At 42.2% G+C, this 15,084-nt stretch overlaps 2 protein-coding genes across 5 annotated transcripts; both read left to right on the top strand.

Annotated features, from left to right (window-relative positions):
- Position 1: 1 nt before the first annotated feature.
- LOC129858497 (polyadenylate-binding protein-interacting protein 2-like) lies at positions 2–2,424 on the top strand. 2 transcript variants are annotated; one of them, XM_055927770.1, is made up of 4 exons: positions 2–105; positions 361–529; positions 717–893; positions 1,648–2,424. In XM_055927770.1, the coding sequence occupies exons 2-4, from the start codon at positions 392–394 to the stop codon at positions 1,702–1,704; spliced, it is 372 nt and encodes a 123-aa protein (XP_055783745.1). In that variant the 5' UTR covers positions 2–105; positions 361–391; the 3' UTR covers positions 1,705–2,424. The 2 variants fall into 2 exon arrangements, with proteins under 2 accessions (XP_055783745.1, XP_055783746.1); XM_055927771.1 differs by having other exon boundaries at positions 17–105; positions 387–529.
- A 57-nt stretch (positions 2,425–2,481) lies between these two features.
- On the top strand, positions 2,482–14,722 carry LOC129858494 (nipped-B-like protein B). 3 transcript variants are annotated; one of them, XM_055927762.1, is made up of 17 exons: positions 2,516–2,566; positions 3,079–4,102; positions 4,326–4,387; positions 4,628–4,666; positions 4,770–4,846; positions 7,206–7,264; positions 7,365–7,481; positions 7,715–7,840; positions 7,983–8,108; positions 8,196–8,320; positions 8,530–10,195; positions 11,538–11,613; positions 11,734–11,777; positions 12,006–12,149; positions 12,270–12,400; positions 12,613–13,400; positions 13,877–14,722. In XM_055927762.1, exons 2-17 carry the CDS (start codon positions 3,104–3,106, stop codon positions 14,044–14,046), a joined length of 4,749 nt encoding a protein of 1,582 aa, XP_055783737.1. In that variant the 5' UTR covers positions 2,516–2,566; positions 3,079–3,103; the 3' UTR covers positions 14,047–14,722. The 3 variants fall into 3 exon arrangements, with proteins under 3 accessions (XP_055783739.1, XP_055783737.1, XP_055783738.1); XM_055927763.1 differs by having other exon boundaries at positions 2,522–4,102; positions 13,877–13,998; positions 14,289–14,722; XM_055927764.1 differs by lacking the exon at positions 3,079–4,102 and having other exon boundaries at positions 2,482–2,566.
- Positions 14,723–15,084: the final 362 nt, after the last annotated feature.

Raw genomic sequence — 15,084 nt, 5'->3', positions numbered from 1 at the left:
TTCAATTTCTGACGTTCAACATGTAAACAAACATACTCAGCAGCCATTATTTTTCACGATCTTAGAAGAGTTCAACTGACACTTCCAGCTTTGAAACTTCACCTGGTAATTTGACCGTTATGAAATATCGTAATATATATATGACATTGCTGTGGTCCATATAAAACACAAATGAGTGTCCCTACTTGCTGCTTTTAGACTTAATATCGAGTCGTCTTAACAAAGGCAGACAACACGTGTCTGTAGATAGCTAACGTTACGCTGTGGTCATAGTTAGCATTTTGAACTGTAGTGTGTTTTTCCCCTAGTCGTTGGTTGTTTATTCCTGTGTCTTATTATTACTGTGTTCTGTTTTTGCAGATATAGCTAACTTGTCTTGGTTACAGCCAAAATGAAAGACCCAAGTCGCATCAACAACATCCCAAGCCTCAGCAGCATAGAATTGATCCTACATGGACAGTTCATCAATGATGACAATCCTTTTGCTGAATACATGTGGATGGAGAACGAGGAGGAATTCAACAGACAGGTCCTCTACTTATTCTGTCAATTGTTGATGTACTAGATTAGGTAGAAAGTTTATGTAATTTTTCATGCCTACAACACACCACACACAAAGAAATACCTATTTTTGTAATGCTAATGTATCGTTATTTATTTAATTTATAGTGTTACGCAGAGTTGGGTGTCTAAAGTATTGAATGCTTTTTCCCCAGATTGAGGAGGAACTGTGGGAGGCGGAGTTCATTGAGCAGTGTTTCCAGGAGATGTTGGAGGAAGAGGAGAATGAATGGTTCATCCCAGCCAGAGATCTCCCTCCAACCCTCGGTCAGCTCCAGGACCAACTAAACCTACTGGTCCTCAGTGACACAGGCATCGTCGACGGCCTGGCGGTAAATGTTTCAGAGTGGTTTTATTTGTCCAGGTTTTATGAAAGTTAGATCTGTGGAAAGTCGACATTTTAGTTGTCCTAGTCCTAGTTTCGTGTTAGCCTCGTAAATACCAGACTGCGTGTAGGGAACCATTCATGTAAGCGTGCAGGATCAGGCGGCTCGCCAGGCTAGTCTCGTGTGGCCATCCTTCCAAGTCTGTTCTCATCAACTCGTGAAAAGCCTGTGTTTCTGAGGCTTTAAAATATATATATATATTTTTTGTTTTAACCTTTATTTAACTAGGCAAGTCAATTAAGAACAAATTCTTATTTACAATGACAGCCAAACCCTGATGACACTGGGCCAGTTGTGCGCCGCCCTATGGGACTCCCAATCACGGCCGGATGTGATACAGACTGAGGCTGGCCTAGTTCCAGATATATATGTGCTATCTTGTTCTAGTTTCAAGTTTTATTAGTCGTATGTACGGGATACACAAGGGATACACCCTCCAATGAAATGCTTACTTGCAGGTTCCTTGTCGACAATGCAACAACAATAATAAATAATAAAAGATAATAATATGAACAGAAAGTAAATGGCTAAGTAGAATAAAATAAACATTTTAGCATAAGTATAAAGTATGATTTTTGTCAAAATGGCACAGACTGGAACATACTGTACAAATAGTCGGCCTATGACATCACCATTTGTTTGGATTGAATAATCTCTGTAAACTTTGATGACATTTTCCCTCGTGTTTTTTTCTCTTTAGGTTAACAGCAATTTGAACCCTGAAGCGCAAGAATTCGTACCAGGAATGAAGCACTGAGACTAGTTAAGTTATCTGTCCACACGAAAGCCAGCGTAGGAAGATCTGTTTGAGTTTTGTTAATCTGTTGCACTTAATGTGTTGCCAAAGTTTTCCAGTTAGCCCTGCATGGTTAACGTTTTGAATAATGTTGTGTATAGAAATCATATGTTTTTTTGTAACTCTTCTGAATGTTAAAACAGGGTAGGAGCCAGAAGACCTTTTATTTCCTTTTTGAATATTATAGGCCTATGTTATGTAAGTAGTTCTAACATACCTGCCCCATCAAATAATACTTTTCTGTTCAATCAAAATTAGTGGTTCATTTAAAAATCAGAAGACATTTTTCATTAGATCTTGGTTTGCATTATGAATTCCTTTTATTGAAATGCAGATTGTAAATAGTCCGGGTGGCCATTTGATTAATTGTTAAGCAGTCTTATGGCTTGTGGGTAGAAGCTGTTAAGGAGCCTTTTATTTTCATTGCTCCTCTACTTCCTGCCATTATCGTTCAGAGCCTGGTGCTTGATATCCTACTGCCATGTAGATGTTGACTTTAGATTTTTTTTAAATGCACATAAAAAGGAAAACTACTGTATAAAAATGTACCAAAAGTATTGCACAAACATACAAAAAAAACATATATTTTTTTTTCTTAAAGTATTTGAAAATAAATATTGATGGATGGACTATATATTTGTGATTTCACAAAAAAATAAACATGGCTCCCTCATAAATGTATACTCTTGAATACCCTGTTTTCATATAGTAAACAAACCGCAATCGACTTTTACTTTGTACAAAATTATTGTAGTTTACCTTTCACTTCCGGTTCCGGTTTAGACGCCAGTGAAGCGCGCTAGCTCCTTCGCTACAGGTTACGGTAAGATACTTAATGAATAAAGTTGCATACCGATATTTATGTCAAGTCTTTATATGTATTCACTAATTATCTTCAGCTTTCAAAAATTGCTGGTTTGTACGATAGCTAGTTATCGAGCTAACCTGAGATGAAGTTAGCTTGCTTACGTCAACGTTAGCTTTGCTAGTTCAGCCAGTGTCAGTTTCGTTTTAGTAAATTTATCTTATTCATTTCGACGGTCTACAATATCTATCTAGCTATCTATGTCATTTGTATCACTTGCATGAGCAACCCTTTCAGGCCTATGGTTTGGCTCCATGTCAGGGCTAACTAACGTTCAGCCAGCATTTGCCAGATGACGTTAGCTAGACCTGCATGACGGTTCGGGCAAGGCCTGCCGGTTATCGCCAGCATGTCACCTACAAGGAATCAGCCAAGATAGGCCCCGCCCCCAAGTTTCCTGATATTGAATCCATATTCTCCTAGATTGCTTCTTTGACCCCTCATCTCTTCACTGGCAACTTTCTCTACAGAGATTTGATACGTTTACGTTCCAGCATGTCTCACAACTACTCCTACAGACGACCACCACCAGCTAAAGATCTAAGAGCCAGCGCTTTCGACTCTCCAGATCACCTGCACCCTGGAGACCACGGTCACAATGTTTACAGATCGTCCCAGGAGCCACCGTCTCATTCCACAATACCATCCTACCCATCCTCCTCATCCAGAGCCTCCGCTGCCAACGAGTCCCCTTATTCCTTCTCACTAAACCAGTCAGACCCTTACTCCTCTCTAAGCCGGTCAGACCCTTACTCTTCCTCTCTAAGTCGGTCAGACCAAACTCTGACCCTCCTGAGCAGCTGTGGGCTCGAGCCCAAAGACTTGTCTCTACTAGCCGAGATGCCTGAGGAGCTCATCACTGTGGAGAACCTACCACGTCTGCTCCTGGAGATCAGAAAGAAGAGGGCGACACAGCAGCCACCATATCCAGCTATGATCTCTTACCCCCCTGCTGCCACATCTCGCCCCCCCACTGCTACCCCTCCTCCAGGCCGTGCGTGGGAGCAGGGTGACCAGAGTCGTTCTCAGCCATTAGACTACCCATTGGACCCCCACCACGCTCTTCCCCCTTCCCAACTCCTTCCCACAGAACAGGCTGAGCCCTGGCAACTAGATCGTCATGGCAACCCAATGCAGTACACACGCTCTCGCCTAGAACCTGTACCTGTCCGAGTTGTGGACTACCACTATGGTAAAGAAACTCCCAGAAGTTACCAAACTCCTAGGTCCACTTACAGCACGGCCCAAGGAGGAAGCAGCAACAGCTGGAAACCCCCCAACTCATCCCAACCAGCAGTAGATTACAGGTACCCACCACCACCAGCTACAAACTACAGACCACGCCCAGACCAAGATGTCCCAGTTGTCACAATCAAGATGGCCACCTCTGGCAACACTCCCACCAAGAAGGCTGCTCTTGACTTCCACGGAGCAGTCCCCCAAACGTTTCCTTATTCGTGCTGTCTCTGCGATATTACTGTGCTCTCTGAAAAGGTAAGTAGCTTACTCCTCTTATTTCTGTTGAATCTGCATTATCTGGGTCTCAGGTAGGTTCATGTGTGTGTGAAAGGGTCCAAAGTGTATGAATCTTAAGCCTATTTGTGCCACTAATAATACACAGTTACTGCTACGTATGTTAGAATACAGCCTATGCATTATCTTAAATATGAACAATCAGTGAGTACTTATTTTTTTGTCATTTTTGTTGTTGTTGCAGTTCTGGTTCACACACGTCAATGGAACTCAACATGCAGACGGACAGCTCACACTTCTTCAAATGTGAGTAATCACATACTCAATATGTTTTTCCAGTTCTCCACTCAACAGCATGACACAAGCATTTTGCTATATATCTGCTAAATATGTGTATGTGGCCAATACATTTGATGACGTTTCGAACCCTTACTGTCAATATTGATATTGTAATAGGCCTAGCTTAAATCGATTAAGTTCCTAAGTTGTCCAGCTTTTTTTTTAAAAATATCATTCCATCTCTTCTTCCTGTGCCTACGTTTTTAGGTATCCTGAATGGGACTGCCGGATGCAGACCGCCAGAAGGTTAGTGAATATCTCTCCGTCTCTGTGTGTGTGTGTGTGTGTGTGTGTGTGCTTGGTAGTAATGTAGAATAGATCTTAACTACAATCCTTTTAATCCCTTTAGTGGTGACGACCACACAGACAGACCAAGGGTTGAAGAGAAGACTGGTGGACCTTCCCATAGGTCTATTAACTACTTAGGTAAACTAACTGCATTAGCTTGCCTCTACATAATACAGTGCCTTCAGAAAGTATTCATAACCCTTGACTTATTCTACATTTTGTTGTTACAGCCTGAATTCAAAATGGATTAAATATATTTTGTTCTCTCGCGCCCATCTACACACAATACCCCATAATGACAAAGTGAAAACATGTTTTTTGAAATTGTTGCAAATGTAATGAAAATGAAATACAGAAATCAAATTTACATAAGTATTCACACTCCTGAGAACGACAGACTAACCTTGTCAGCTCAGGGATTCGATCCAGCAACCTTTCGGTTACTGCATGTTAGACTCACCTTTGGCAGTGATTACAATGCATGTTAGACTCACCTTTGGCAGTGATTACAGCTGTGAGTCTTTCTGGGTAAATTTCGAGGAGCTTTGCACACCTGAATTGTACACTATTTGCACATTTTATTCTTTTTTAAATTCTTCATTCTCTGTCAAGTTGGTTGTTGATCATTGCAAAACAGCCATTTAAGTTTTGCCATAGATTTTCAAACTGATTTAAGTCAACTGTAACTAGGCCACTCAGGAACATTCAATGTCATCTTGGTAAGCAACTCCAGTGTATATTTGGCCTTGAGTTGTAGGTTATTGTCTTGCTGAAAGGTACATTTGTTTCCCAGTGTCGGTTGGAAAACAGACTGAACCAGGTTTTCCTCTAGGATTTTGCCTGCGCTTTGCTCTGTTCTGTTTCATTTTATCCTAAAAAACTCCCTAGTACTTGTCGATGACGAGCATACCCATAACATGATGTAGAAATACCATGCTTGAAAATATTAAGAGTTGGTACTCAGTGAGGTGTTGTGTTGGTGATGCCCCAAACATAATGCTTTGTATTCAGGACATAAAGTAAACATTTTGGACACCTTTTTAGCAGTTTTACTTTATTGTAAACCGGATGCATGTTTGGAATATTTTTATTCTGTACAAGCTTCCTTCTTTTCACTCTGTCATTTAGGTTAGTAGGTAGCCTAGTGGTTAGAGCATTGGGACAGTAACGGAAAGGTTGCTGGATCGAATCCCTGAGCTGACAAGGTTAAAGTCTGTTGTTCTGCCCCTGAGCAAGGCAGTTAACCCACTGTTCCCCGGGCGCCAAAGACATGGATATTGATTTAAGGCAGCCCCCCTCCATACCTCTCTGATTCAGAGGGGTTGGGTTAAATGCGGAAGACACATTTCAGTTGAAGGCATTCAGTTGTACAGCTGACTAGGTATCCCCCCTTTTCCCTTTAGTATTGTGGCTTAACTACAAAGTTGTTGATCCTCAGTTTTCTCCAATCACAGCCATTAAACTCTGTAACTGTTTTAAAGTTACCATTCACCTCATGGTGAAATCCCTGAGAGGTTTCCTTCCTCTCCAGCAACTGAGTTAGGAAGGACACCTGTATCTTTGTAGTGACTGGGTGTATTGACACACCATCCAAAGTGTAATTAATAACTTCTCTATGCTCAAAGCGATATTCAATGTCTGCTTTATTTTATTTTTCCCATCTACCAATACGTGCCATTCTTTGTGAGGCATTGGAAAACCTCCCTGGTCTTTGTGGCTGAATCTGTTTGAAGTTCAATGCTCGACTGAGGGACCTTACAGATCATTGTATGTGTGGGGTACAGAGATGAGGTAGTCATTCAAAAATAATATTAAACACTAGTATTGAACACAGAATGAGTCCTTGCAACTTGTTAAAGACATTTTTAATCCTGAACTTATTAAGGCTTGCCATAACAAGGTGGTTGAATACATATTGGCATTTCAGCTTTTCATTTTTCATTAATTTGTTAACATTTCTCAGAACATAATTCCACTTTTACATTATGTGTGCAGGCCAGTGACACAAAATCTCAATTTAATCCATTTTATATTCAGGCTGAAACACAACAATGTGGAATAAGTCAAGGGGTGTGAATACTTCCTGTATTATTCCTGTATTACTTCCTGTCCATTTTATCAGACACTTTTATCAAGCATACATTTTGGTATTTCGAATTTTAAATATTATTTTATTTTACCTTTATTTAACTAGGCAAGTCAGTTAAGAACAAATTCTTATTTTCAATGACGGCCTAGGAACAGTGGGTTAACTGCCTTGTTCAGGGGCAGAACGACAGATTTTGTCCTTGTCAGTTCGGGGATTCGATCTTGCAACCTTTTGGTTACAAGTCCAACGCTCTAACCGCTAGGCTACTTGCCGCCCCAGAACTCTGGTGTTGGTAGCGCCATGTTCTACAAACAGCCACACAGGACCATTTGCTTTGACGGTATATGTCTGATTTATTCATATAACATATTAACGTGTCAGTAACTTACCTTTTATATTGTCCTGTAGGTAAACCGTCAAGTAGCGGCTCTAGAAAAAACGTAGACACTAAGACAAAGGTTACAAAGGTATTGTTGTTCTTCCTGTTGTTCTGGTTTATTACTATCTATCTAGTTTCCCCCTTTTTTTAGTTTTCACATTGTCTGTTTACTTGCCATAATTTTCTAGGGGAGTGGCAAAGTGGTTTGTGTCAAATTTACCGCCCGGTGTCTCAACGAAGATGGTTTGAAGGACCTGATTAAACCGTTTGGTGAAGTTGTGAAAGTCATCATGTTCCATGCTTTGGTAAGAAGACTAGTAGCCTATTCATTCTGCCATCTATTCAAATACCTAATATATGTGTTTTCAATTCCTATGAAATGGGTCAAAAGTCTTGTATTGACTGAATAATAATTGAGAAAATCTTATATTCATCATCATGTAAGTATAGAAATAGAATCGCCACCCATATTGACTACAATAGGGATATCCATTCTAGTTATAATGTTTTCATGGTTCTTGTAATGCTGCATCTTCAGGCGTTTGTGGAGTTGGAGTCAACGGACCAGGCCGCCGATATTGTGACATACTACCTCAGTAACCCAGTGATGGTGAAAGGAGGACAAGTCACCTTCTCTGTCTCGTCAACATTTAATTTCCTGCAGGTACATTTTTACAAGATTAATTAATTTACTAACTCTTTGTTAAATTTGGTTGAAGGGGTAATTGAAGATTTTTCCCTAAAACAACCACACACGCACACAGTATTATTCAATGAGTTAAATAAATCCATTTACGTCCATATAGAGTTCCCGGGTGTTGAGTTTTTCCCCTGTGCCTCCTGGTAAAGAGTCTGCCGCGTGGAAAAGAGAGTTACTGGCCGTAGCGGAAGGATTTGGACCTGTGGCGCACTCTCTATTCTTACCTACGCAGGTATTAAACAGCATATTGCTTTGAATTTTTTGGGGGTCTTTGTTATAGTATACTACAATTTGCTTACCGTGTATTCTGTCCTCTTAGGCATTTGTGGAAATGACGAATGCACTGGATGCACAGAAGCTTGTTGGACACCATACGTCCAAACACCTGAAAATAGATGAGATACATATTAAAGTGGCCTTCTCATCAGAGTATGATACATTTCGGTAAGTTGATGCGTCCCCTGTTGTGCTATTACCTTTTGTTTTGCATGTAAACATGCATTAATTATGGCTTCTGAATTCAGATTGTCAGACACTGTCACTGTTATAACCACTGTATTAAAGGAGAAATAGTTAATTTAGACTCTGTAAAAGCCATAAAACATGGAAATAAAAGTGTTGTCTGTAAACCTTTTTTCCATCACATCATGCAGGACCATGTCTGAGAGGAAGTCTTCAGACAGGAAGTCTCCAGACAGGAGCAGGAAGTCTGAAGACAGATCTAAGAGGAAGAGAACCCCAAGCCCCAGAAGGCGGTCCCTCAGCCCCAGGAGAGATTCACCAACCTCCTCAAAAAGGAGGAGGAGTAGAGAGAGGGATAGCGACCGTCACAAAGAACGAGTGAAATCAAACAGTGGGGGTAAAAGCAGGCCAAAGTCCCCCAGAAAACAGAGCTCCAGTCGGTCCTCCAGAAGCCCGCGCAGGCCAAGGTCCCCCAGCAAACAGAGCTCCAGTCGGTCCTCCAGAAGCCCTCGCAGGCCAAGGTCCCCCAGCAAACAGAGCTCCAGTCGGTCCTCCAGAAGCCCGCGCAGGCCAAGGTCCCCCAGCAAACAGAGCTCCAGTCGGTCCTCCAGAAGCCCTCGCAGGCCAAGGTCCCCCAGCAAACAGAGCTCCAGTCGGTCCTCCAGAAGCCCGCGCAGGCCAAGGTCCCCCAGCAAACAGAGCTCCAGTCGGTCCTCCAGAAGCCCTCGCAGGCCAAGGTCCCCCAGCAAACAGAGCTCCAGTCGGTCCTCCAGAAGCCCTCGCAGGCCAAGGTCCCCCAGCAAACAGAGCTCCAGTCGGTCCTCCAGAAGCCCTCACTCCCATACTAAAGAGCGGGTGTCCAGTGAGAAGGTATCCCCCATTTCCACAACCACTCGCTCACAACCTCCCATCAAGAATAAGACCACATCCCAGTCCTCCACTGTGATGGAGAAGTCCAAAAAGGCTGTCGACACGATTGACCAGAGCAAGCAAGAAACTGAGACCCAGGACAGCCATGAGGATGGAGCCATGGAGGCCTGTGAAATGGACAGTGACATCGAGGGGATGGCCGTGTATGGGGAGGATGGGGAGGAGAACTCTGACATGGGAGAGGTAGGGGAGGGAGAGGTAGAGGAGGAAGAGGAACCGCAGGAGAGTGCTGAGGACATGATCCAGGAGTTTAAAGAACTATGTGAGCCCAGGCAGAAAGCAACCTCTGGGACTGTAGATGATGCTCCTACAGAAGAGCTATCAGCTACCGGGTCAGAACAGGGGAAAGAGCTCTCAGTTACTGGGTCAGAACAGGGGAAAGAGCTCTCAGTTACCGGGTCAGAACAGGGGAAAGAGCTCTCAGCTACCGGGTCAGAACAGGGGAAAGAGCTCTCAGCTACCGGGTCAGAACGGGGGAAAGAGCTCTCAGCTACCGGGTCAGAACGGGGGAAAGAGCTCTCAGCTACCGGGTCAGAACAGGGGAAAGAGCTCTCAGCTACCGGGTCAGAACAGGGGAAAGAGCTCTCAGCTACCGGGTCAGAACAGGGGAAAGAGCTCTCAGCTACCGGGTCAGAACAGGGGAAAGAGCTCTCAGCTACCGGGTCAGAACAGGGGAAAGAGCTCTCAGCTACCGGGTCAGAACAGGGGAAAGAGCTCTCAGCTACCGGGTCAGAACAGGGGAAAGAGCTCTCAGCTACCGGGTCAGAACAGGGGAAAGAGCTCTCAGCTACCGGGTCAGAACAGGGGAAAGAGCTCTCAGCTACCGGGTCAGAACAGGGGAAAGAGCTCTCAGCTACCGGGTCAGAACAGGGGAAAGAGATAGATGTTGAAGACCAGAAAGGAGATACTTCATACATTGATGATGAGGTAAAGTACATGTCGGTCTTTAACGTGTAGTTTATCTATACATGCTCTGTCAGGTCTTAAACGTGTAGTTCATCTATACATGCTCTGTCAGGTCTTTAACGTGTAGTTCATCTATACATGCTCTGTCAGGTCTTTAACGTGTAGTTCATCTATACATGCTCTGTCAGGTCTTTAACGTGTAGTTCATCTATACATGCTCTGTCAGGTCTTAAACGTGTAGTTTATCTATACATGCTCTGTCAGGTCTTAAACGTGTAGTTCATCTATACATGCTCTGGCAGGTCTTTAACGTGTAGTTCATCTATACATGCTCTGGCAGGTCTTTAACGTGTAGTTCATCTATACATGCTCTGTCAGGTCTTAAACGTGTAGTTCATTTATACATGCTCTGTCAGGTCTTTAACGTGTAGTTCATCTATACATGCTCTGGCAGGTCTTTAACGTGTAGTTCATCTATACATGCTCTGTCAGGTCTTTAACGTGTAGTTCATCTATACATGCTCTGTCAGGTCTTAAACGTGTAGTTCATCTATACATGCTCTGTCAGGTCTTTAACGTGTAGTTCATCTATACATGCTCTGTCAGGTCTTTAACGTGTAGTTCATCTATACATGCTCTGTCAGGTCTTTAACGTGTAGTTCATCTATACATGCTCTGTCAGGTCTTAAACGTGTAGTTTATCTATACATGCTCTGTCAGGTCTTAAACGTGTAGTTCATCTATACATGCTCTGTCAGGTCTTTAACGTGTAGTTCATCTATACATGCTCTGTCAGGTCTTAAACGTGTAGTTCATCTATACATGCTCTGGCAGGTCTTTAACGTGTAGTTCATCTATACATGCTCTGTCAGGTCTTTAACGTGTAGTTCATCTATACATGCTCTGGCAGGTCTTTAACGTGTAGTTCATCTATACATGCTCTGGCAGGTCTTTAACGTGTAGTTCATCTATACATGCTCTGGCAGGTCTTTAACGTGTAGTTCATCTATACATGCTCTGTCAGGTCTTTAACGTGTAGTTCATCTATACATGCTCTGGCAGGTCTTTAACGTGTAGTTCATCTATACATGCTCTGTCAGGTCTTTAACGTGTAGTTCATCTATACATGCTCTGTCAGGTCTTTAACGTGTAGTTCATCTATACATGCTCTGGCAGGTCTTTAACGTGTAGTTCATCTATACATGCTCTGTCAGGTCTTTAACGTGTAGTTCATCTATACATGCTCTGTCAGGTTTTTAACGTGTAGTTCATCTATTTAACAAGTCAAATTGAAAAAAGACAAGTAACATAGTTCCAATATGTAAAATACAAGGTGTCATGTTTTGATGTTTGTTCCCCTCAGCCTGATTTCCCAGAGGACCTTGAGAATCTTATTACATTGGATGAGCTGGAGGAGGATTCCTCAGGTGATAACCAAGGTGACTTATTACTCAACCCCTAGCAACCCGACCACAGATTCCATTCAAACTTCAGCACTTTTAAAGAAAGAGTAGCATTGTTATAAAGGTCATTGATTGTATGTTTATCTTACATTGCAGATAACCAGTCAACAGATGAGATCAAGAGCAGATCCAAGAGCAAGGTGAGCAAATGTGTATATATTTTTTAATTATTGTTTCTGATGTGTTCTGTGAGTCAGTACTGGTCATCTGTTTAGAATTGTTCATTCAACTGGGGAAGATTGGTTTTAAGCAATATGTCAGTCTAACACCATATATACGATCTGGGTTGAGTGGGTTCGTTGCAGCTTTAGTTAACTATTGTCAATAAGGTTTGTTACAACCACACCTGTAAAATATTTTCATTTCAGCCCTCAGGACGTGATCAGACACCTGGTAGAGTGATCTACGTCAAAAACCTTCCCAGAAGCTTCTATACGGATAGTGACTTCCTGAAGATTGTTAAAGGCTTTGGGAGAGTGCACCGCTATTTGCTCCTTCGCAACGGTGAAGAGGTATTTTCCAAACAGAAGGAAATCTAAAATGGAGTCGATCCTAATGATGTACTACAAGTCTGATCGTATTTGTTGTTTCAGTAACCATGGTCTCTCTCCTCTCTCTCATCTCTCTCTCAGGGCTTCATTGAGATGGAGAGGTCTTCTGATGCGACAAAGGCTTTAAGAGAGCTGCGTTATAATGGTTGTAAATTATACGGCCAGAAGTTGATCATCCTGCGGTCTCAGAAATACAAAAGACTAACAACAGGGTTGGTGCTGCTCTGCTAAACAGACGTATAACACACTCAGTCCCATTCCATGTGGGAGCCACTGATAATTGATGTTTCTCTGTCTCTTCTGATAAAACATGATCAGACAGGGATATTTTCTATGTGCAGTGATTTCTGCCTATCTATCTTAAGGTAAACGTTTCTAAACTTATATAATTCTGGACTAAAAAGGAATTATCTTATTTTGTCAGGTGGAAACCTGACTCTGATTCTAAAAGTGATCGTAAGAAAGATCACTTGAGTACTAGAAGCAGTAGCAGGATAAGGAGTGGACGGACCAGCAGTCACTCAAAGTCAGTGGCTAAGGACGACAAGACAACAGAGAAGGACGGCAAGACAACAGAGAAGGACGACAAGACAACAGAGAAGGACGACAAGACAACAGAGAAGGACGACAAGACAACAGAGAAGGACGACAAGACAACAGAGAAGGACGACAAGACAACAGAGAAGGACGACAAGACAACAGAGAAGGACGGCAAGACAACAGAGAAGGACGGCAAGACAACAGAGAAGGACGACAAGACAAAAGAGAAGGACGACAAGACAAAAGAGAGGGACGACAAGACAACAGAGAAGGACGACAAGACAACAGAGAAGGACGACAAGACAACAGAGAAGGACGAGGAGACAATGGAGAAGAACGAGGAGACAATGGAGAAGAACGAGGAGACAATGGAGAAGGACGAGGAGACAATGGAGAAGGACGAGGAGACAAAAGAGAAGACATCACGACAAGTACGCTCCAAGCCAGCCCAACACTGTGACAAGGAGGACATAGGAGCGTCTGAAGGGAATATTGACAAATCCTCCAACAGTGAAGACCAAAAGGATGCCCCTGTCCCTGCTGCTGAGAAAGAGAAGCAGGCCTGTAGCAACGAGGATAATGCAGAAACCAAGATGGAGGATAATGTGGAAACGGGACCAGATTCCATGAAGACTGGTATGGAGTCATCGTTCCAGGCCAACAACCCAGTAGGTAAGTGTTTGGATGTGATTTATAGCCTCACTGCACTCACGGTAGCTTGGTCTCAGATCTGTTGTCTTCTTCTATAGCCTGGTCCCAGATCGGCTGTCTCTTTCTATAACCTGGTCTCAGATCTGTTGTCTTCTTCTATAGCCTGGTCCCCGATCTGTTGTCTCTTTCTATAGCCTGGTCCCAGATCTGCTGTCTCTTTCTATAACCTGGTCCCAGATCTGTTTGTGCTCTTGTCAACTCCATGACAATTCTATAAGGAGTAGGCAAGAGAGCACAATAAGACTGGCACCCAGGCTACTGCCATGTCTCCTTTCAAGAAAATTAACAAAATTACCTTTTTAGACTTCATCGCTGAAACAACTATTTTAATTTGTTTGCTTTGAAAACACTACCAAGTCTTGCAGCAATGAACTGTAGTAAAGAGGCATTGTCTTTTATGAAGTACAGTACTATGTTTTCTAATGCGTTTGTTACAGGAAGAGAATTCATTAAACCTGTCATGGGCTACTTCTGCGACCTGTGTCAAGTCATCTATGTCAATGAGGACGAAGCAAAGAACCAACACTGCAGCAGCCTCTGTCACTATCTGAAGGTTATGGTAAAGCACCAGAATCCTGTTAAATCTCATCACAATTATCTCACTTGAGTTTTCTTTGTTTCTATACTTATGGTAAAGAAGCAATGGTTGGCCGTTCTTTTATAGTCCCTATTACCAAATAATGTAAGTCACAGGTGTGTAGGTTTGAAAAAGGAGGATCGTGGAGGGGATAGGTCGCGGATATCAATTCTTTACATTATTCAACCAACATTTCTGTGCAGTTATTTGCTGTGTACATTACATGTTTACCTGGACGATTACTGAGCTGTATGATTTGTGTTGTCTCACAGGAACATTCAGGTAAAGACACAGCCTCTAGCTAAAGAGATGTCCCATCTCTGGAGGAAGTTGACAAGATGACAGTTTTAGGCCCAATTTGACAGGAAGTGTACAAGTGCACACTTCCGGAGGAGTGTGGAGAATCTGGATTTTTCTTTATATTGCACTCAAGAAGAACGGCACGGGTTTACCTAATCCACGAGAGGCTCTCTGTGAAACTCATCCTAGAACAATAAATGAGATTGCAGATTACGTTAATCTGTATTGGTTTATATGAACAAATGTTCAGCACCTACCTACATATATTGTTATGTTTGTGTTAAAATATCTCAGATCTACTTTCTGTAACGTGAATTGTTCGGTTTTCCCATGTTATTTGTTTTCAAGATTTGTTTGAATTTGAACTGCATTCTAAACGATTGTTAATAAACGTGTTTAATTATTGCATTTTTGTAATTTAACATTCTTCAAGCAAGATAACATCACCGCCTTCTAGTTTGCTCTAGGTTCAGGATTATAATCAAAGAGGTATATAAACCCTGGATGACTGACACTATATATTGGCCAATGAAAGGCTCTGAAGCCACCGGTCGGCCATATTGGCACTCGTCAGTAGGAGCAGTCCTCCATAGGAATGAATGGAATTCTACAGTATTTCAAGTAAATTACTAAGTATTATATAGGTGTATATATATATATATATATATATTGTAGTAACATTAGTACTTTCTACAAATTATACTTAAAAGGAAAATGTTTATTTCATTATGTTTAGCTCACATAATTTAAGTGCATTAAGATGTCTGT

Source organism: Salvelinus fontinalis, chromosome 6 (genome assembly GCF_029448725.1).
Source record: "Salvelinus fontinalis isolate EN_2023a chromosome 6, ASM2944872v1, whole genome shotgun sequence".
NCBI classification, from domain to species: domain Eukaryota; kingdom Metazoa; phylum Chordata; class Actinopteri; order Salmoniformes; family Salmonidae; genus Salvelinus; species Salvelinus fontinalis.
This window is presented reverse-complemented; position numbering and strand designations above follow the sequence as displayed.

Coding starts and splice junctions, on each gene's coding strand:
- LOC129858497 (XM_055927770.1), top strand. CDS start 392: ATGAAAGACCCAAGTCGCATCAACAACATCCCAAGCCTCAGCAGCATA. Junction 530..716: donor AGGAGGAATTCAACAGACAG/GTCCTCTACTTA, acceptor CTTTTTCCCCAG/ATTGAGGAGGAACTGTGGGA. Junction 894..1,647: donor GCATCGTCGACGGCCTGGCG/GTAAATGTTTCA, acceptor TTTTCTCTTTAG/GTTAACAGCAATTTGAACCC.
- LOC129858494 (XM_055927762.1), top strand. CDS start 3,104: ATGTCTCACAACTACTCCTACAGACGACCACCACCAGCTAAAGATCTA. Junction 4,103..4,325: donor TTACTGTGCTCTCTGAAAAG/GTAAGTAGCTTA, acceptor TTGTTGTTGCAG/TTCTGGTTCACACACGTCAA. Junction 7,482..7,714: donor TCATCATGTTCCATGCTTTG/GTAAGAAGACTA, acceptor CTGCATCTTCAG/GCGTTTGTGGAGTTGGAGTC.